Source organism: Serpula lacrymans (assembly GCF_000218685.1).
Source record: "Serpula lacrymans var. lacrymans S7.9 unplaced genomic scaffold SERLAscaffold_14, whole genome shotgun sequence".
NCBI lineage: Eukaryota > Fungi > Basidiomycota > Agaricomycetes > Boletales > Serpulaceae > Serpula > Serpula lacrymans.
In genome coordinates, this window is record NW_006763303.1 from 907,650 (window position 1) to 925,461 (window position 17,812).

At 49.2% G+C, this 17,812-nt stretch overlaps 5 protein-coding genes across 5 annotated transcripts; 3 read left to right on the top strand and 2 right to left on the bottom strand.

The window, feature by feature from the left end:
• Positions 1 to 899: 899 nt before the first annotated feature.
• On the top strand, positions 900 to 1,252 carry SERLADRAFT_477889 (uncharacterized protein; the record flags this gene model as incomplete). The annotated part of the gene is made up of 1 exon (XM_007323059.1): positions 900 to 1,252. A coding segment is annotated over one exon (261 nt), but the record flags the coding sequence as incomplete, so codon positions are not given.
• Positions 1,253 to 1,955: 703 nt separating this feature from the next.
• On the bottom strand, positions 1,956 to 5,381 carry SERLADRAFT_363652 (uncharacterized protein; the record flags this gene model as incomplete). Its single annotated transcript, XM_007323060.1, has 14 exons — positions 1,956 to 2,915; positions 2,977 to 3,108; positions 3,168 to 3,214; positions 3,268 to 3,301; positions 3,354 to 3,381; positions 3,438 to 3,600; positions 3,689 to 3,712; positions 3,906 to 4,010; positions 4,135 to 4,337; positions 4,390 to 4,555; positions 4,627 to 4,751; positions 4,820 to 4,891; positions 4,945 to 5,002; positions 5,097 to 5,381. 14 exons carry the CDS (start codon positions 5,379 to 5,381, stop codon positions 2,690 to 2,692), a joined length of 1,668 nt encoding a protein of 555 aa, XP_007323122.1.
• A 1,227-nt stretch (positions 5,382 to 6,608) lies between these two features.
• On the bottom strand, positions 6,609 to 8,473 carry SERLADRAFT_477903 (uncharacterized protein; the record flags this gene model as incomplete). Its single annotated transcript, XM_007323061.1, has 6 exons — positions 6,609 to 6,749; positions 6,805 to 7,494; positions 7,559 to 7,805; positions 7,860 to 8,000; positions 8,057 to 8,139; positions 8,200 to 8,473. The coding sequence occupies 5 exons, from the start codon at positions 8,345 to 8,347 to the stop codon at positions 7,214 to 7,216; spliced, it is 900 nt and encodes a 299-aa protein (XP_007323123.1).
• Positions 8,474 to 9,724: 1,251 nt separating this feature from the next.
• Positions 9,725 to 13,009, top strand: SERLADRAFT_477907 (uncharacterized protein; the record flags this gene model as incomplete). Its single annotated transcript, XM_007323062.1, has 10 exons — positions 9,725 to 9,847; positions 9,922 to 10,038; positions 10,095 to 10,332; positions 10,442 to 10,679; positions 10,799 to 10,866; positions 10,933 to 11,031; positions 11,118 to 11,256; positions 11,370 to 11,476; positions 11,598 to 12,117; positions 12,310 to 13,009. 8 exons carry the CDS (start codon positions 9,933 to 9,935, stop codon positions 11,620 to 11,622), a joined length of 1,020 nt encoding a protein of 339 aa, XP_007323124.1.
• Positions 13,010 to 13,346: 337 nt separating this feature from the next.
• SERLADRAFT_477910 (uncharacterized protein) lies at positions 13,347 to 14,152 on the top strand (the record flags this gene model as incomplete). The annotated part of the gene is made up of 1 exon (XM_007323063.1): positions 13,347 to 14,152. A coding segment is annotated over one exon (636 nt), but the record flags the coding sequence as incomplete, so codon positions are not given.
• Between the last annotated feature and the right edge of the window lie 3,660 nt (positions 14,153 to 17,812).

Below are 17,812 nucleotides of genomic sequence, written 5' to 3' on the forward strand. Positions count from 1 at the left end.
ACCTCACGTTGGCCCCAGACAGGCGCACTTTCGAACCAACATCCATCGCCGTCGAATCCCCCACCAGCATCATCAGCGACGACGACGACCATCTCCAGCTCTCCTCGCCGTCCTCCGCGTCCTCCACCTCGCCCTTCTCTTTTTCTCCTATATCAGATAGTACAGACAATGTAGAGGCAGATGATCTCTCAAAGGACTTGGCTGTCCTCGAAAAACTGCGCAAAAGCGTCCAGATGAACCTGCGTTTGCGACCCATACGCTCCTTTGGATCCCTCCCAAATCGTCGTAAATCTCCTCTGCGCATCATTCCCACCACTTCAGCTCCCTGGCGCGACCACAGTCAGCAACGCAAGGCGTCAAGTCCTGCTAGCACCACCTCCAGTATATATTATACCCCAGTCACAGACATACGCGCCTCGCCTGCCAGTGCACACCACACTGTAAGCAAATTCTTTCCAGATCCTTTTCACTCACAGGTCCACAATCATTCCCCTCACCCCGACTCTGTCGAGGCTTGGTCTTTATACCGCCGCCTCACATCACTAAAACGACCTCTCCTATTGGACACTCGTCCTCTGGCCTCATTCGTGGCTTCCCGTCTAAAAGACAGTGTAAATGTCGCCATTCCTTCTCTTATTCTCAAGCGTTGCCGGAAACCTGGCGGCAGTCTGGGAAAAGATATACATGCATTGCGACAGTATATCACGACAGAACAGGGAAGACAAAATTGGGATGACCTAATGGCCGTAGATGGATCTTGGGACGGCGATGTCATCATTATTTATGGTGAAGAGACAAATGAGAAGGAAAGAGATAATGCCCAAGTGACTGCGTGGGCCCTCCTCCCTGTACTTGCCCCTCTCTTAAATGAGGGCAGCGTATGCTACCTCAGAGGAGGGATAACTGCCGCGCGTCAGCATCAAGATCTTCAAAATTTCATTTTATCTGATTCCGATGATGATGTGGAGGATTCGCGCGACGAGATCCCGATGCAACCGAAAAAATCTGCAGGGCTGTTCCAGCTTGACACGCAGGCTGCCGCCCGTTCAAGACTCTTTCCTGAGATTGAACAGCCTTCGTACTCACCTCTTCCTATGATGCCCGCAGCCATGAGTTCGCATGACATCGACGACCCCAGTCCCTCCCCTCCTCCGTCTCAGGTCGTCTTCCGTCGCCCTCCCCCCTCTCGCCGACCAAGCGTGCCCAATCTGAGACTCGTGAACACAAAATCACTAGAGAAGCTCAATGCAGATATCCCGAAGCTGCAGATTCGCACTGTCCCCACTCGAGCGGCCACTCTAACCATTCCCCCGATTCATACCGGATCTAGTCTCTTCGTTCCCCCCCATACCCCTTCACATCTGAATCTCATTTACTCCAATCACTCCCCACCAGGTTCTGCTCGATGGACGTCGAGTCCGAGCGAGTTTTTCCCTCCCGCTCCACTATCATTTTCAGGATCTACGACCCCTCAGACACCCGGGACACCCATGCCGGTTCCCCCTTCGCCACGCACAGCCCGTCCTGACTCAGATCAGCCCCCAACGACGGAAGAAGCCTTCCCGGTCTTCATGGTCTCCACCATTCTGCCTAATTTCCTTTACCTGGGACCGGAGCTTACATTACCAGAGCACGTGGAGGAGCTCAAGGCATTAGGCATCAAGCGCATTCTGAATATTGCTGCTGAATGCGATGATGACCATGGACTGAGGCTCAGAGAGGTTTTTGAGCGTTACGTCCGTATACCGATGCAGGATACTGTGGAAGAGGACAACATTTCGAGGGGATTAAGGGAAGCATGTGATGTGTTAGGTACGAGTGTCCCGCCCCGGTTACTTGATATATCATATAAATGACTTGAACATCATTAGATGAAGCGCATTTGTTTGGCGCAGGCACGTATGTGCACTGCAAAGCCGGGAAATCGCGTTCCGTCACCGCTGTCATAGCGTATCTCATCCATGCCAATCACTGGACGCTTTCCCGTGCCTATTCTTTCGTAACGGAGCGCCGCAAGGGCATTTCCCCAAATATCGGGTTCGTTTCAGAGCTCATGACCTTTGAAGAACAGGAGCTTGGCGGTAAGTCAGTGGGTGTGGTGCAACCGACATCAGCGGGCGGGGAACATGATGCTAGCCGCGATGGAGACACTCACGGAAATTACACCATGGCCGCTGGAAACCGTCGGCCGGGACACATAAGAGAAAGTCTACCTCCCGTGTTCACTACACCGGCTTTAGAAGGCGGACCATCGGACGGAAGGGTTGGCGGTGCGGGCCAGGAGATGGAAATCAAGGACTCGACAGGGCGATATCGACATTTACGGCGAGCCCCTGTGGATGAAGCTACGCTGCAACCACTGCGTCGTGTGAGCAAGGCAGGTTTAGAAAGCTCGGGTTTATAGTTGGCAAAGCGGACAGATATCAGTTCATACTATTTATCGTAATACATTATTCGTTCCTTGGGTAGTAGGCTTTCTTTCTTTGTTTTATACCTGAATATGTAACAATATGCTCTCTCGGCTTCTCGTGTTCGATAGCGGTTTTAGGCTAATACTACCGTCAGCTTAACTAGCTTACAATAACATTTCCAGTGGACTGAATAGATGGATATGGGCTCGGGTGAGAATAGTCTACTAAAGATCGATGGTATTCTTGGGGTAAATGCAGCAAATTTTGGAGATGTCAGATTATAATGAACCATATACCACCCTTCCGTCGATCACAGTTGCCAACACCTCGGCCTTCAAAATCTCCGACTCTCGTACGGTCATAATATCACGACTCAACACCACAAAGTCCGCCCTCTTCCCAACCTCCAGCGAGCCGATGCCGTCTTCTGCAAAGGCGGCGTAAGCGGCGTCGAGGGTCATGCCTTTGAGCGCTTGCTCCCGCGTGAGGCGCTCCCCTGGGTACCTGTGTGCCGAAAGTCAGGACGGAATGCAGCGTTGTTGGGGGGACGACGAGAGGCTCGCACCATCCACCTGCGCCGTGCGGTGATTCCCCGCTCTCAGACAAGCGTGTCACTGCTGCATAGAAGCCCAGTAAGGGGTTGATGCCCTCCACGGGGAAATCCGATCCCAGTGGGAGGACCTGATTCTGAGATGACCTGCAGAGTGGGGCATTATGTTACAAGGCTGAGGGTGAGCTGGGACAACGGATGCTTACTCGAGTAGAGTACGATAAGCGTAGGCTCCCTTGATTCTTTCGGGTCCCTGGAGGAAGGACATCAGGTCCGCAGGCCATTTGAGATGTCGTTCGGACTCACCAAGCGCTGCTCTGCATACCACATATCGCTTGTGCTAGACGAAAAAAATCACTCGTTGTGTTCAGTACTAGTCCAATAAAACTTACGCATGCGTGGGCTGGACGCTGGGTATCACTGTCAAAAGACGGTTAGAGTAGCAATTAAGAAAGGGCTGAGCGCCTGTGATTTACCACCGAGGGACCCCACGCGCACGAGGTCGTCTAGAGTCATTATTTGCGCGTGTTCTATCCTTGGTCTGCGGTCAGAGATCATCGACGTATTCCCGCTTTGCGATAGCTCTTCGAATATATCAAGCACTACTTTATTTGCGCGGTCGCCTATGCAGTGTATATTCTGCCCGAGCAAGGCGTGAAACCAAACGACGTGAAATGATTCTATTTGTTTAGTCATATCGGGGATTAGCGGAACTGATGTTTCTTACCACTTGCCATTGATCTTCCCAGAACTGCGTGACCAGTGAAGATAGAGCCGCTGGGGTTGAGCGCATCAGTCCATTTGTCGATGGGTTGTCGCTGTAGGGGGCTAGCAAGGCAGCTCCATAAGATCCAAGTGCGCCTACAAGGTGTGAGTGAATGATGTACAGTTTACTGGGTCAGAATAGCCCATAGACGGCACATACCATCGGTGAAAAGCTTGACGCTGCGCAAGTTCAGGCGACCGCCTTTACCGTAGTCAAGAAGGCGGGGTATCTGAGAACCCCAGTAGACATCCGAGAGCACGTTTCCCATAAGATAGAGGCGCAGCTAGAAAGGTCATTGAGCTGGGAAGCGACAAAAAAAGATATAGCACGGATGACGTGTGGAACATGACTCACAGGAAGCTCTCTGGCATCCGCATATCTGAGGGGATGAAAGGTAAGATATGTACTCCCCGCAATAAGCGTGTATCGATATTGCAGTCCACTTGCTTTGTGAAAAACTCGATCATTTCTGGTTCCGTAGCGGCATCATGCACAGAGGTCAAGCCGTATGAGAGTCCATCTGTGACCGTCCTGTTGAAGTATTCAGCCATTTGGCTCTCCGACCAAGAAGGAGTGCGGATGAGGGACATGGCATTATCGACGAATATACCTGAATCGGAAGATCGGTTTCATATCTTGTGAAGCTGGAAAGCTGAAATCACCTGTTGGCTTCCCGCGGGAACCACGAATGATTGCTCCACCTTCTATTTCCTCGGGGATAGTTCCGATATGTTGCATTACGCGGTTTGAGACCCACAAGGCGTGGACATCGACGCGAGCCAATGATATAAACCGTCCGCGAAGCAATGGTTCCTTGTCAAAGTGATCCTTAATGCAATGAATGTTGATATCTCCTTATCAGACAAGTATAACTTGGCAGTAAGCGCGAAAACACAAACCGCCGTCGGATATTTTGCACCGGGCCATTTTGTCTGATCCCAGCCCATACCTTGTATCCAACGAGAAGGGTCATTCAGTACTTCTGGGTGAGTTACGACGTAAGCTTTCAAGCGCGCCAGAATTTCTTCACGCAGCAATCAGACGATCATGAACATGGATGTATACCTCTATGAAGTGGTAGAAATGGCTAACCGTCTACGGACACACATCCATCCAAGTTGAGGTTCATTTTGAAGCCGTATTGCAGTATGTGAGCATGTGCATCTGAGGGTAACGTTAGCTTGAGGCTCTTCTGTTCCAAATAGGCAGCTCATGACCTGCCAGTCCGGGCACGATGATGGCACCGGGGCTGAGGTGTATTGTTTTCAATGCGGGCTGCAAAATACTTAGGGGCCAAAGAGAGAGTTTAGAACGGCTGGGATGATGCCAACGCTGCTGGACGCCCTCTGGATGGCATTATCAATTTGACGGTAGCAAGTAGAGTTTTTGAGGTCGTACCCAGATCTCCAACGTCCAGAACGCGCGAGTCACGAACTACGACACATTGCACCCTTGGCTGAAGGGCATCAACGGTGTATATTTTATTGGACTCTGAGCACACAGCATAGTCATTTGACGGATTACGGTCTATTTTGAAAAAGACAGCCAGGGCTAAAAAGGCCGCAAGAAGAGTCCATATGCGATAGCGAGCCAAACAGCGGCGGGTTTGGGGCTGAGGTTGCTGTTTGCTTGATTCTGCTGATTTCTTGTCCATTCTTGAGCAGAATGAGCCAGGGAACGTGCGAACCTGTTAAGGGTTGCAGTTGGACTTCCGCTGAGCCCCGATATGGATATCTGTTCCCACAGTTGCGTTGATTAGATTAGAATTTTTTGCAGAAATAAATGTGACGGAAACATGAACGTGACTGCTTTTTAGCGTTGAGGAAAGTTTGCAAAGCTCCACCATGGATCTTCCAGTCGAACTCTTGCATCATCACAAAAAGGCTCTGCATGCAAAACGGTCCATTGGCAAGTATCCTCAGCCAACTGACTCTCCAACATACGACGCGTACGTCCTCGCACTCGCTTTTCGTCCAAGCGCTGACCTCTGTCACTCGCAGCTCAGAGGAAGATAATGATCCTCTGACAGACGATGCTGCTTCGGCAGTATCTGTTCCCATTTCCCGCTCAAACAGGCATACGAATACCACCTCTCATGCAAACAAATCCTCCTCGTCTCGTTCTCGCCATCAGCTTGCCGCCAGCCTCCTATCTGATGACGGCACAGACTCCCAGACATACGACGGCGATATCGAGTCCAGCGCAACGGCAGGACCAGACCCCCATCCATCATCACACCATCTCCACCACGCTTCTTCAGTATCCACCCTTACCTCTCCAGCAGACGATGGCGCCTCCTCTCCCTCGATCCATCCTGCCTCCCTCTCCTCGTCTCCTGTAGGACGTCGTACCGCAACCTCTGACAGACACTATGCCCCAGATGAGCCAAAGCCCACCTCAGCAGCGCAAGAAGCTTTCAACCCTGCTGCACTCACTCCCGAACATATCAAGGCATTCGTCAAGAACGCTATCGATGGCGAACCATCGAGAAAGTACAGCATCAACAAATGCCCGACAGATAGGCCCGTACGGATATATGCGGATGGTGTGTTTTGCCATTTTAAGCTCAGGGCACACATACTGATACCCATGGCCTTTTTAGGAGTGTATGACCTATTTCACTTTGGGTAGGGAGGTTCAAAACCTTTTGTGACGTCCTTTCCTCACATATCACGTTAGACATGCCCTTCAGCTTCGCCAAGCCAAGTTGTCATTTGACAATGTACATCTCCTCGTTGGCGTCAGCACCAGCGAAGACGTCGAATTGAACAAGGCTCGCTGCATCATGACCCACGCTGAACGGTTCGTACACTTGGTGCATATCTAACTCGATGCTTATTCCACACCAAAGATGTGAAGCCGTCCGTCACTGTCGATGGGTGGATGAAGTTATCTCTGACCCTCCATGGGTCGTTACTGCCGAGTTCATGGATAAATGGAAAATTGACTATGTGGCTCATGATGAGCTCCCATACATGGCCGAAGGATATGATGATGTATACGGATTTGTCAAGGCGCGAGGTAAGTTTTCACTTCTCCCCAGCTAAATCTCAGCCCTTCATCTTTCTGCATAGGCCAATTTATTCCGACTAGAAGAACACCTGGTGTATCAACGTCTGATCTACTTGAGCGCATCGTTTCTGGATATCGTAAACGTGATTTCGACAAGAAGCTGGAGATCATGGGACACGCGGAACTGAAAGCAGAGGGGTCTGATTTCGAGGATAAGAGCACCCGTAATAGTAGTCAAGCGAGTAGCCCGCGAAGGCATTTTTAAAACAGGAACTTTCTTCGTTATGCGAGATTTCTGTTATTATGCATACTTTCTAGATGGCTTACCAGGGAATATAGATTAGAGGGTTGGAGTAGGTGCGGTATTATAGGCCAATGGAAGTGGTTAAGCAGAAATGCGTCATGAATTATTAGAAGTGAAGGAAGGTACTATACAATTGTCCATGTAGAATGATACTATTAAAAGTTCCCATCTTACTTTCCAGGAGCATGATAATCCCTCGAAAGGTCGATGTCTCCTTTGAGATGAGTATTGGTTATCCGTACCTGTCTCTGCCGTGGGGCAGACCGCTTCCCTTTCTTCTTCGTATTGGCTTTGGGAGCTAGCGCTTCTGCAGCTGTCGCTTGCAAGCCCTCTAAAACAAAAATGTACGGTTGAAACACAGACCATCTAACAATACACATACCGGATTTGAGAGCTTTGAGGAGATCGGTCTCGGTTGGAACTTTGAGCTGATGCCAGAGGTCTAGAAACTCTGGAGAATATCGGGGTTAGCAAAAAGAAAAAACACTCAGCAGCACTCGCTGTGAATCGCTAACCTTTCTCGACTTGTTTTCCCCCACTCTCTTCGTCTGGTTTGATCTCGTTCCAAAAGACCATACGCAACTGTCCGTCTTTGACTGTACGTGTGACAAGTACTTCGCCCTCCTTTTCTAATTCTTCTATTGCCTGTGGCGCCTCCTTCCATGCTTCCTTCAAGGAACGCACCATTATCCCCCCTCCTTTGCGGGTTTGGCGTTGAATTTCGGTGAGCAGAGCAGCTTTATTGCGAAAGTTGAAATCATGCTTTCAAATGCCAGCGTGAATGGCAAAACGGATAAGATGAACGGAGCCACGCACTCGATACGAATAAAGGTCTGTTTTTGGATCCCATTGGATACGGTCGTGAGCTCTGAATTTCTCCAACAAGACAAAGTCTGTGTCCAGAGGCGTATTTGTCACGATCGCCAAGTCTTGCAACCGCATGGGATTCTGGGTAGACTAACGCATCGAGAATGGATGAGCCAGGTGTGTTCGATGACACGACGAGAACGCACCTTGAGATGATTGATCGCATAGACCAGCTGGGTGTTGACATTGGTTCCCGTCCCCGTGTCGGCAGGCTGAGAGTACACGATGTCTAAGAAACCTGTTTAGAACGCAGCTCGTCGAACAAATGTCTAAAAAATCAAAGACGTGCTTGTCTTGGGCCGTTTTTTCTTTGTGGGGGTCTGTTTCTGATCGGCTGGTGCAGAGGTGTCCAATGGTGCCGGCTGTGAGTGCCATGAGGTATAGTCCTGACGATGCAGTATGCGTTTGAAGGCATCAGCGTCTTTGTTGAGGGCCATGGTGGTCGAGCAAGGACAAAGGCGCCGCCACAGTCACCAGTACCGCTGAGGCTTTTTCGGGTGTCGGTTTGGCTGACAAATGGATTTCCTTGCTACGATCCCTGTACCAGAACTTGTCTGGGGGACAGGGCCTGCTCTTTCGCTTTAACTGTAGCATTTATCCTTTCCTTTCCTTTCTTTTTGTTTCTATAGATATATTGGACATGGCCTTTTTCTCGAGGCCCACATCCTCAAATGCTGCCGTCAGGATTGTCCAACCTACCGATCATGACGACTCGGAGAAATCAAAACCTCAAATGAAGAAGGGCACGCTCATTTTAATGATCATTCCAGGTCTTTTGTCTCACCATGGTTTCACCCCAGACTCTATCCAGCGCCAGTGTAGAAATATCTTGATATACGGGTACGTGCTCATGTCTCATATCTGCTCGACGATCTCGGGGGACCGAAACGTGGTGGTGGGGCTCGCAGATCGTGCAGGTTCCAGGATAAAGGCTGTCTTTACTATCATCCACCGGTGAGCCCCCTGCGTCCCTCCCTTCCTCCTTGTTTTTCGCTCGTTTGACACAGATCGGCAAGGTCTCTGAGGAGCTATCCGCTGCGTAAGCTCATCTCGTTCTTCTGCTGATGCATCTGTGGCACCTTATACTGTGTAGACAACGCTCTGAGTCTCCCATGCCCGGCGCTCTGACCGCTCAGGCGGTCAACGCTCCTGTATTTGTACCCAAGGCCGGCATCAATGCCTTCTCCCCTCCTTCAACGCCTACCATACAGCCCGCCATAGCCTCGTAAGAATGCCTATCCCCCCTTACCCCGTCATCTACTTCATTCATAACACAGTCCTTCCCCCACCTCTCCTCCAAACGCCAATTATCAAGATAATGGCGAGTATGATTCTTACTCTTTTCAGCCTTCCGATGGCACGTTGGCCATGGACGATCTCGCTGGTCAGATGCAGGGTGTACGTGTTTTTTTTCGTTTACGTCGTGTGCCATCTCCCCTTGAGTGGTTGGTGACGAGTTGTTTGCAGCTCGACGCCCAGTTGTATGGTGAAAGTCCGGACGAACAGTCGTATTATCAGTCTGATTACGAAGATCATATGATGTCGATGAGCGGTTTCTATCCTCCATCCCAGTCCACCTTTGTCCGACAACCCGTAAGCAATTCCCTCATATCCGAGCAAGTCCATACAAACTGAACCTAACCGTGCTCTCCTCCAGCTCAACTACCACCTCTACACGCATCCGATCCCGGACACGTTCTCACCGTCCTATTTCATCTCCGACAACATCCGCGAAGAACTGCAGCAGCGTTCAGAGACTATCCGGACTGCGCCCGCCCCGGGGCTCAACCTCCCCGAAGAGCTCCAGGGGTACCACACCCTCGTCCCGCTCGAGTCCCTGAGCGGCGAGAGACGCAAGTTTTTCAGTTGGTACTCTACCGTCTACCGCGCCATCGGCTCCGCCGATGGTGCGCCGTACACGCTTCGGCGAGTTGAAAGTACGAATACCTCATCTGTTTGTGGTTTTCGTGGACACTGATGGCTGGATTTTACGTTCGTGTGCGATGGGTAGATTTTAGGCTGATGCACCAGACAGCGTTTAATGCTATTGAGATGTGGGCCCGCGTACGGCATCCGAATATCGTGCGCGTGAAGGAGGCGTTTACCACGCGCTCCTTCGCTGATAACTGCAAGTCCCCCCCCCACATCCCTTCATATCGGACTAACTCGACCTATTTTCAACAGCCCTCATCGTGGCCTACGACTATCACGCGAACGCCAAAACGCTGTACGACGAACACATCAAGCCCAAAGTGCCGACGTTCCAGAATGGACGGCTTCAGGCGCAGACGACGGTCATCCCCGAGCGCGTGCTGTGGTCGTATATTATTCAGCTGTCTGGGGCTATCAGCGTCATACATGATGCTGGGCTTGCGGCGCGCATGATTGATGCCACCAAGGTCTTGGTCACCGGAAAGAACAGGTACGAAAATGACATGACACCCTCCTCATTCGCGCATCGCTGACAACCCTCTCACCCACGCACCCCTCCTCCACCCGTCCCCCACACCCCAACACAAACTCCCCACCAGGCTCCGAATCAGCTCGTGCGGGATCGTCGATGTGCTGATGCACGATGCACGACAGGACGTGGGGATGTTGCAGCAAGAAGACTTGGTGATGTTTGGGAGGCTTTTGTTTGCGCTGTGTTGCAACAATCTGGCGGCGATGAATACGCTGTCAAAGGCTGTGGAGACGTTGACGAGGGGGTATTCGAGTGATATCAAGAATGTGGCGTTGTATCTTATTTCGAAACCGGGGCCGCATAAGGTGGGTGGCGTTTTTTGCTTTATTCAATTTTTCGATTTTGGTTGTGCTGAACGTCTCGATTGTGCTTTGTGTTGTGATTTCCCTGATGTGGTTGTGGTGGTGGTTTTGTGTTTGTTCAGACGATATCTCAGTTGATTGACATGATTGGCAAAAATCGGTTGATGGCAGAGATGGATGAGGTTCAGGGGTATGTCCCTTTTCTTTCTTCACCTCTCACGGGAACATTATACGCATACTTTTTTAAAAATCATAGCTCGGCTGATCGGTTAGAAAGCGAGCTGACGAGCGAGCTCGAAAACGGACGACTCGTGCGTCTTCTCTGCAAATTCGGGTTTATCAACGAACGGCCAGAGTAAGTGGACAATGCGCTTCCGTTGTTCGACTTGCGTTTGACGTTATGACGTTATGGCATTGTTAATATTGCGACGGTTTCGACAGATTCCCTCGTCAACCGCGGTGGTCCGAAACGGGGGACAGATACATCATCAAGCTCTTCCGAGACTACGTGTTTCACCAAGTGGACGAGAATGGAAATCCGGTGGTGAATCTGTCTCATGTGTTGACTTGTTTGAACAAGGTGAGTTTGGGTTGGCGATTTGGTGTCTTGGGAGTGATTCCGCCACGCGTGTGTGCTGGGTGGTGGTGGATGTTGTGCTGAGCTGAGCTGATCTGACTTTTGGCATGCTTTAGCTCGATTGTGGTACGGAGGAACGTATTATGCTTGTGTCGAGGGACGAACAGAGCTGTCTCGTCGTTAGCTACAAGGAAGTCAAGTCGTGCATAGAAGGGGCGTTCAGGTACGTGTCTCGCGCTGTTATTACCGATACGTGACAGTCCAGGCTGATTGAGAGCCCTTTCTTCCCCTTCCCCTTGTTTTTTATTATTTTATTTTTTTTGGTTTATCTTCGACTATCGCAGTGACCTCGCTCGCCCATCACGATGACATGTCTTTTCACACCCGTTTCCACGTTGTGTGCATGAATGCGATTTTGTACATTATGACATTATTTCAAGAGCTCCGAAAGACAAAAGAGTAGAACCCCCAGGTTATTAAAAAAGACGCGCAAAAATGATTATAAAAGATGTTTTGATTTCCTTTCTTCTGTCTGACGAGTGCGTGTGTGTGTTTGTGTCATTTTTTGGTCAGTGGAGAGGTGAGCTGGGGCTAGCTTGAGGCTCCTCCTTCCTCCCCGTCCAATGCCCCTTGTCAATGTGGCGAGTTCTGGGTTCTACCGTGGATGGCCTCACGATTTCATGAAATGTATGAACTTGCGTGTGTGCTAGAGTCAGACGCAGAATGCCCATCGTTGAAGCTTGAAGAGTCGAGTGAATCGAGAGGCTACTGTCTTTTGGGTTTCGTGACGAGTCACTCGATAAGACCTGAAAAATCAAAGAATGATGATCGATGACCCGGGTCTTATCCAAGCTTGCCCATCCGCTGTGGATCACGACGAGGACCGCCATCGTCATCGTTATCATCAACATGAACGCCCAACCCAACGATATCGACACCACCAGGGCGCTGGTCTGCGACGCGTGCTGGGATAGCTTATTCTCACTCGACTCATTCCAGACCGCGTGGACAGCCAAGAGCCTCTATGGCGGGTACGACTCAGAGAGGGTGGCTCACCTTCATTCCATACTTTCAAAGTCACCGTCAGTTTGCGGAGTTTGGGCGATAGGAATGAGTCGAGGCCAAGAGGAGGCAAGACGCTCAGATTGGTGATTAACGATAGACCTCGTGCCGTATTCTATACGTATACGACAGCTGGCAAGTGTGCACCGCGATGACACCCCCCCTCCGATTTTGCACTCATGCCGTTTTATGTGATTGTGGACACAGATGACAATGCGGCCTGCTATATTGCTGCCAGAGAATTAGTACTGGATGTCGCTTCGCTTGCGAGTTACAAGTTGGCCTCTGAATGCATTGCTGAATGCACTCGTCATCACGACTCTTGTCCAAAGCCAGATCAGACGATCCTGCCCACTCGAGTGATCGACTGCTCAGAACCCAACAGGCCCAAGATGGTCATATGCACCCAAGGCTCATATGTAGCACTCAGCTATGTATGGGGCGAAACGCAGCCATACAGCACCACTGCGAATATAGACTCCCTCGTTCGCGACGGACTCGACATCGAAAAACTCCCAAAGACCATCAAGGATGCTATACTATCGACGTGTCGCCTCGGCCTTCGTTACCTCTGGATCGACGCGTTCTGCATCCTCCAGGATTCGCGAAAAGACAAAAACAGGGAGATCAGACAGATGCGCAGGATATATCGCGATGCGTATGTGACGATCGTGGCGGCGAGTGCGGGCAAGGTGAGCGAGGGGTTCCTCCAGGATCGGGCCTGTGCCGTTGCAGGATGTTCGTCTCCCGTTTCGATGTCCAGATGGACGACTCTTGGCACGGTGTTTTTGTCGCCTGTATGGGAGCAATACGATGACACGGTGGAGCCGGTGCACGGTCGGGCATGGTGTTTCCAGGAACGCCTCCTCTCACCGCGCGTGCTCAACTACGCCTCTCATACACTGCAGTATGGGTGCCAGACGGAGACGGTGAACATTGGAAATGCCATATGCGCACCGAGAGGTGGACGGCAGCTGCCTACCTCGGTGTTCTTGGCAAGCCTGTCTTGTCCGTTGTCGCATGAGGAGATGGAGAGTGCAAGATGGGCGTGGCAGGACCTTGTGGAGGACTATAGACGTCGTGAGCTTACCGAGCCTTCAGATAAATTCACCGCGCTGGCAGGTGTCGCGGAACAGTTTTATCGAGCCTGGGGTGGCAAGTACCTCGCGGGATTGTGGCAGAACACACTGCACAGAGATATGCTGTGGTTTAAAGCTGATGATACGCGCTGCCCGAGACCGGCGAAGTATCGTGCGCCGGCGTGGTCATGGGCTGCTGTGGAAGGACGAGTGATTGCAAGGGAGATAGACGACCGTCTGAACGAAGACAAATGTGGTGGCGTCGAGGAGTGCGAGATGGTGCGCTGTGAGGTGGTGCTTGCGAGCGAAGAGGTGCCTTTTGGAGAGGTGGATGGGGGTGTTTTGGAGATGAAGGCAAGCATTCAGAAAGTGATGTGGGATCCCACGGCAGACAGAGCTGAGCTCTTCATGGAACGCGACAACAATGAGGGCGGAAGAGAGAGGGTGTGCATTGGAGAGGCGTACCCTGATACGGCGGATGAGTGTTCGGGCGATGTGTGGGCTGTTCCTGTGCGGTGGAATAAAGGACGGGGAGAGGAGCTGGTGGCTGGGTTGATTGTTGAGCGTGGCAGCGGCGAGGAGGGTCACTTTCGTTGCGTTGGATATTTTCGATCTCCCAGTAGAGAGGCGAGTGATCTGGGTTGGGGAGTCCCCGAAGCAGATGGTGGTCATTGTTTAGAGGGTATTAGTACTTACATCCCAGTGATGACCTTAGAACGGGAACTCTCACTTTTCATAAAAATCGATTTTTGCTTGCTCAATATCGAGTCCGAATCGCATGGATGAAATAGAAGAAGTTCGTAGTCCGGAAACAGGACAAAAATCAAGCCCCGGATCAGATTGACCAGACCACAGATCCTCTCATATGTCATATGGCCTGCATTTGTTGAGGTTCATGGCAATCCTTGTTCAATCAATTGTTGTGCTGTTGCTGAGGAGCAAGAGCAGCAACCATGGCCAAGGCCATATCATAACTCAGTTCTGACAGGTTATGGATGGGTTAGAGAATGGATGGTCATCCTGATTAAATATGGACTGAGTTGGGGATGTGGCAAGAAGTGTTTGTGAAGCTTATTGATTTCCTGCAGAGTCATGGGTATACTGTACTGACTCCAAGCATGTCATGCTGGAGAAACAAACTGCCATTTTTTCGTATGCCTGTGGGCTGGTCTATCTACCCACCATCTCACTGGACACTTTCAACATTCCGACATGATCACCAAGTATTTCAAGTAGATACTTCAGGCCTTCACTTCTCTAAGAAATCAATACTCAGTTTTGTGTAATACAAACTCTGATTTATTATGCTGTACCTAAGAAATCAATACTGAAGCATAATAAGTAAATGAAGATGTGAAAAAAAGACTGTATCTACTAACCTCAGTTTTGTGCAATACAAACTGAGGTGTAACTATTCTAGAAACGAGCATAAAAATGAGAAGGAAAAGTCCGAGTTTTTGGATCCCAATGGGGAAACATTTTCCCATAACTATAGGGTGAAAAGTCGGACTGTAAATGAATTATTTAGTACTTGAAATATTAGTGTAGGCTCAAATAAACTGTTGAATCATGAAAATGATACATTGAATATATAGAAATATGCCTACAACTTCCACCACTATCTACAACTCCTATATATGTCTTCCTAAGGCCACCATCAGGAAATTGGTGAGGAAATGATATGACCAGACGGAGTTTGTAATGTGTTCCCAGACTTGCCCACCTATATCAGATTATACACGGTGATATAATGGAAGATCTGAGTCAGATTAGGAGTTGTCAGCCTGACAGGAAGTCAATAGTCCTTGTCAGGTAATATATACTTGTCATAATTATTATGGTTTGGGTATCATCGAAATAATCACATATATCAATTTATCATTTTTCATCATTCTGCTCTATTAGCGTGGTTCAAAGTAAACACTGAAATATTTTCAGGAGCCTGAAAAAAAGAAAAATGGAGATTTGTAAGTGTCTGAAGCTGAAATAATTACCAGAAAGGGTATAGATGAATTCTCGATCAGATATACAAAGTCAGACTACAAAGGTTGTATATATAAGAATTCAGATCAGATTGAGCCTCCCCACAAATCCATTGTAACTATGAGTCAACACCGTCCTACAATCCGCAACCAGCATCTTGATGCTCTCAACAGTTTATTCATCAACTCACAAACAATGCTACTTAACAACTTGCTAGCTTCCCTGAAAAAACCGGCCCACTTGTCTATCGGCCTTTCCACGTCATCATCAAGTGATTCCGACTCCAGCGGCTTGGTTAGCTCCAATGTGGGATCAGAGTTTGGGTTGGGGCTCAATTTGGATAGCTTATTGCTTAGTGGCGGGTCTGATGGCATAGGCGATCTTAAAACAATCTAGTCAAAACAATATGCTAGGTACAGAGGTAAGTAAAACATTAAACTACATATATATGCAGACATATACTCACCTCAGCTTTCGGGGGGAAAGACTGAGGTAAATATGGTTGCTACGAAGGTTTATAAGCTGCAAGAAAAACAGAAGTAAAGATGTAAGTAATTTATTTTCATCAAAACGCACGGGCCAGCTGAACTACAGCTCTTTCCTAATCTAGTGTCCACACCGCTGTCATGCACCAAAGTTGATTGGTAGCATGGACAGGTGTCAATAACAAAGCGAATATTCAAAAAGACTCGCCTTTGCGCCACACAGGCACAGTGCCACGTGGAATAGTAATTAATATTGCCTTTTTTGAACTTGTGGCTGATCACCACCACCTCTATTAGGCAATCCAGTCACGCTCACCTTTGCTTTTCCATTCGGTACTTTCTGTGTTTCGGCATTTTGGCAAATTTTCGCGTCGCCACTGGCTACACATTGCATTGCGTCCTCGCTTTTGTCGTTTCCCTTACTCCCCTTCCTTTGCCTAGCCCCACCATGGGCCCCTTCCTCTCCTTTTTATTCTCACCTGACGGTCGTTTCTGGATCCCCATTCTAATCCACTTTTTCGTCACCTCCACCCTCCTCCTCCTCCTCATCTTATTTGCACCCCCACCATTTCTGATGTCACCACTTCCTATCCGCTTCCGTCGCCGATCCATTGACTACCACGTGCCACTGCTGATATCAGCAAAGCCCAGGCGGCCGGTTCAAATAGGGCAACAGGTCCATCTTTATGACGTCGATCTGCCATCATATACTATCAAAACATCGGTCGCTCGTCTTGCCTGGTTGGAGCGTGGGTGGGTAGTTTTTGAGCTGGAGAAGGTTCATCCCCTTGCGTTGCCCATGTTCATTGCCGTCCCATTCACTTGGGTACACTTATCTTTTGTCCATTGTCTTCGCTACAGCTACACCTACCACACACTGCCTGGGACTCACTTGTTCCAAATTGGAACTACTCCCCTCCCTCCCTCGTTTGATCAGGTGGTCCAACACAACCAGTCCATTGGTAAGGCCATGGAACTGTCGGATTTGGACTAGGTGGTGGACCGGTGGCTCCAGTTTCTCTTTTTTCAGCAGAACATTCATTTACAGTGCAATTATTTTTGATTTTTGAATCATTTTTATGGACACATATTTTTTAGAATGCCTGACTGACAATAAAGGAACTGTGTTGATACTGATAGTGTTTTGCCTTGCCCTTTTTTTACTGTATCTTCCCATGACATCATGATTTTCCTGCTCTCTTTTTGCTATTAGACTTTACTTTATGGCTGTACAAACCTGTGACATTACTCACAGCATTCATTGTTCTATCCCTTTCTTTTCTTTTTTTGACAATCTTATCCTGTACTACCTACGCAGGATTTGTCAGCATACATTCCTTCCTTCATGTTCTTTCTCATTCTTTTTGCACAGCTATACTGTGCATAGCCTACTTTTCTTTTACTATATAAACCCCTGTATTTTACCTTGTAAAAAAAACAAGAACTCAAATCCAGACTTCTTCTCTACTCTCAAGTTCACTACTCTGCTACTTGTGATCCAGTGTGGTCACAACACTTCCCACTTCTACTACTGTTAACTGCTGTCATTGTCACTCACTTTTTGAAAGTGATTGTCATCCCCTTCGATTAGAGTCCTTCTGAGCACTACAGTTTGTGCGTCAGGAGCCTGCTATCACTGGGAACCTCGTCACCTCGCCATCCTCGTCGATCTCAAACCTACCTTGTGCTACAATTAGCAAGGTAGTGCTCATCTATACTCGTCACTAAGCTCCTATCTTCTATAAATTCAACTATCCCTCCTCCTCAAAACCCACACTCATACACCTCTGGGTTTTACTTGGAAGGATCTTTATATGTACCACCCCACGAACAACCAGACCACTCCACTGTTCTAGGAGGCAAAGCCCATAAACAAGTTCCGTGGAATCTGGGAGGATTATGTGTTAGTTTGTTTTTGTGTGTGGTTTTCTAACAGCAGTCTCATCATCG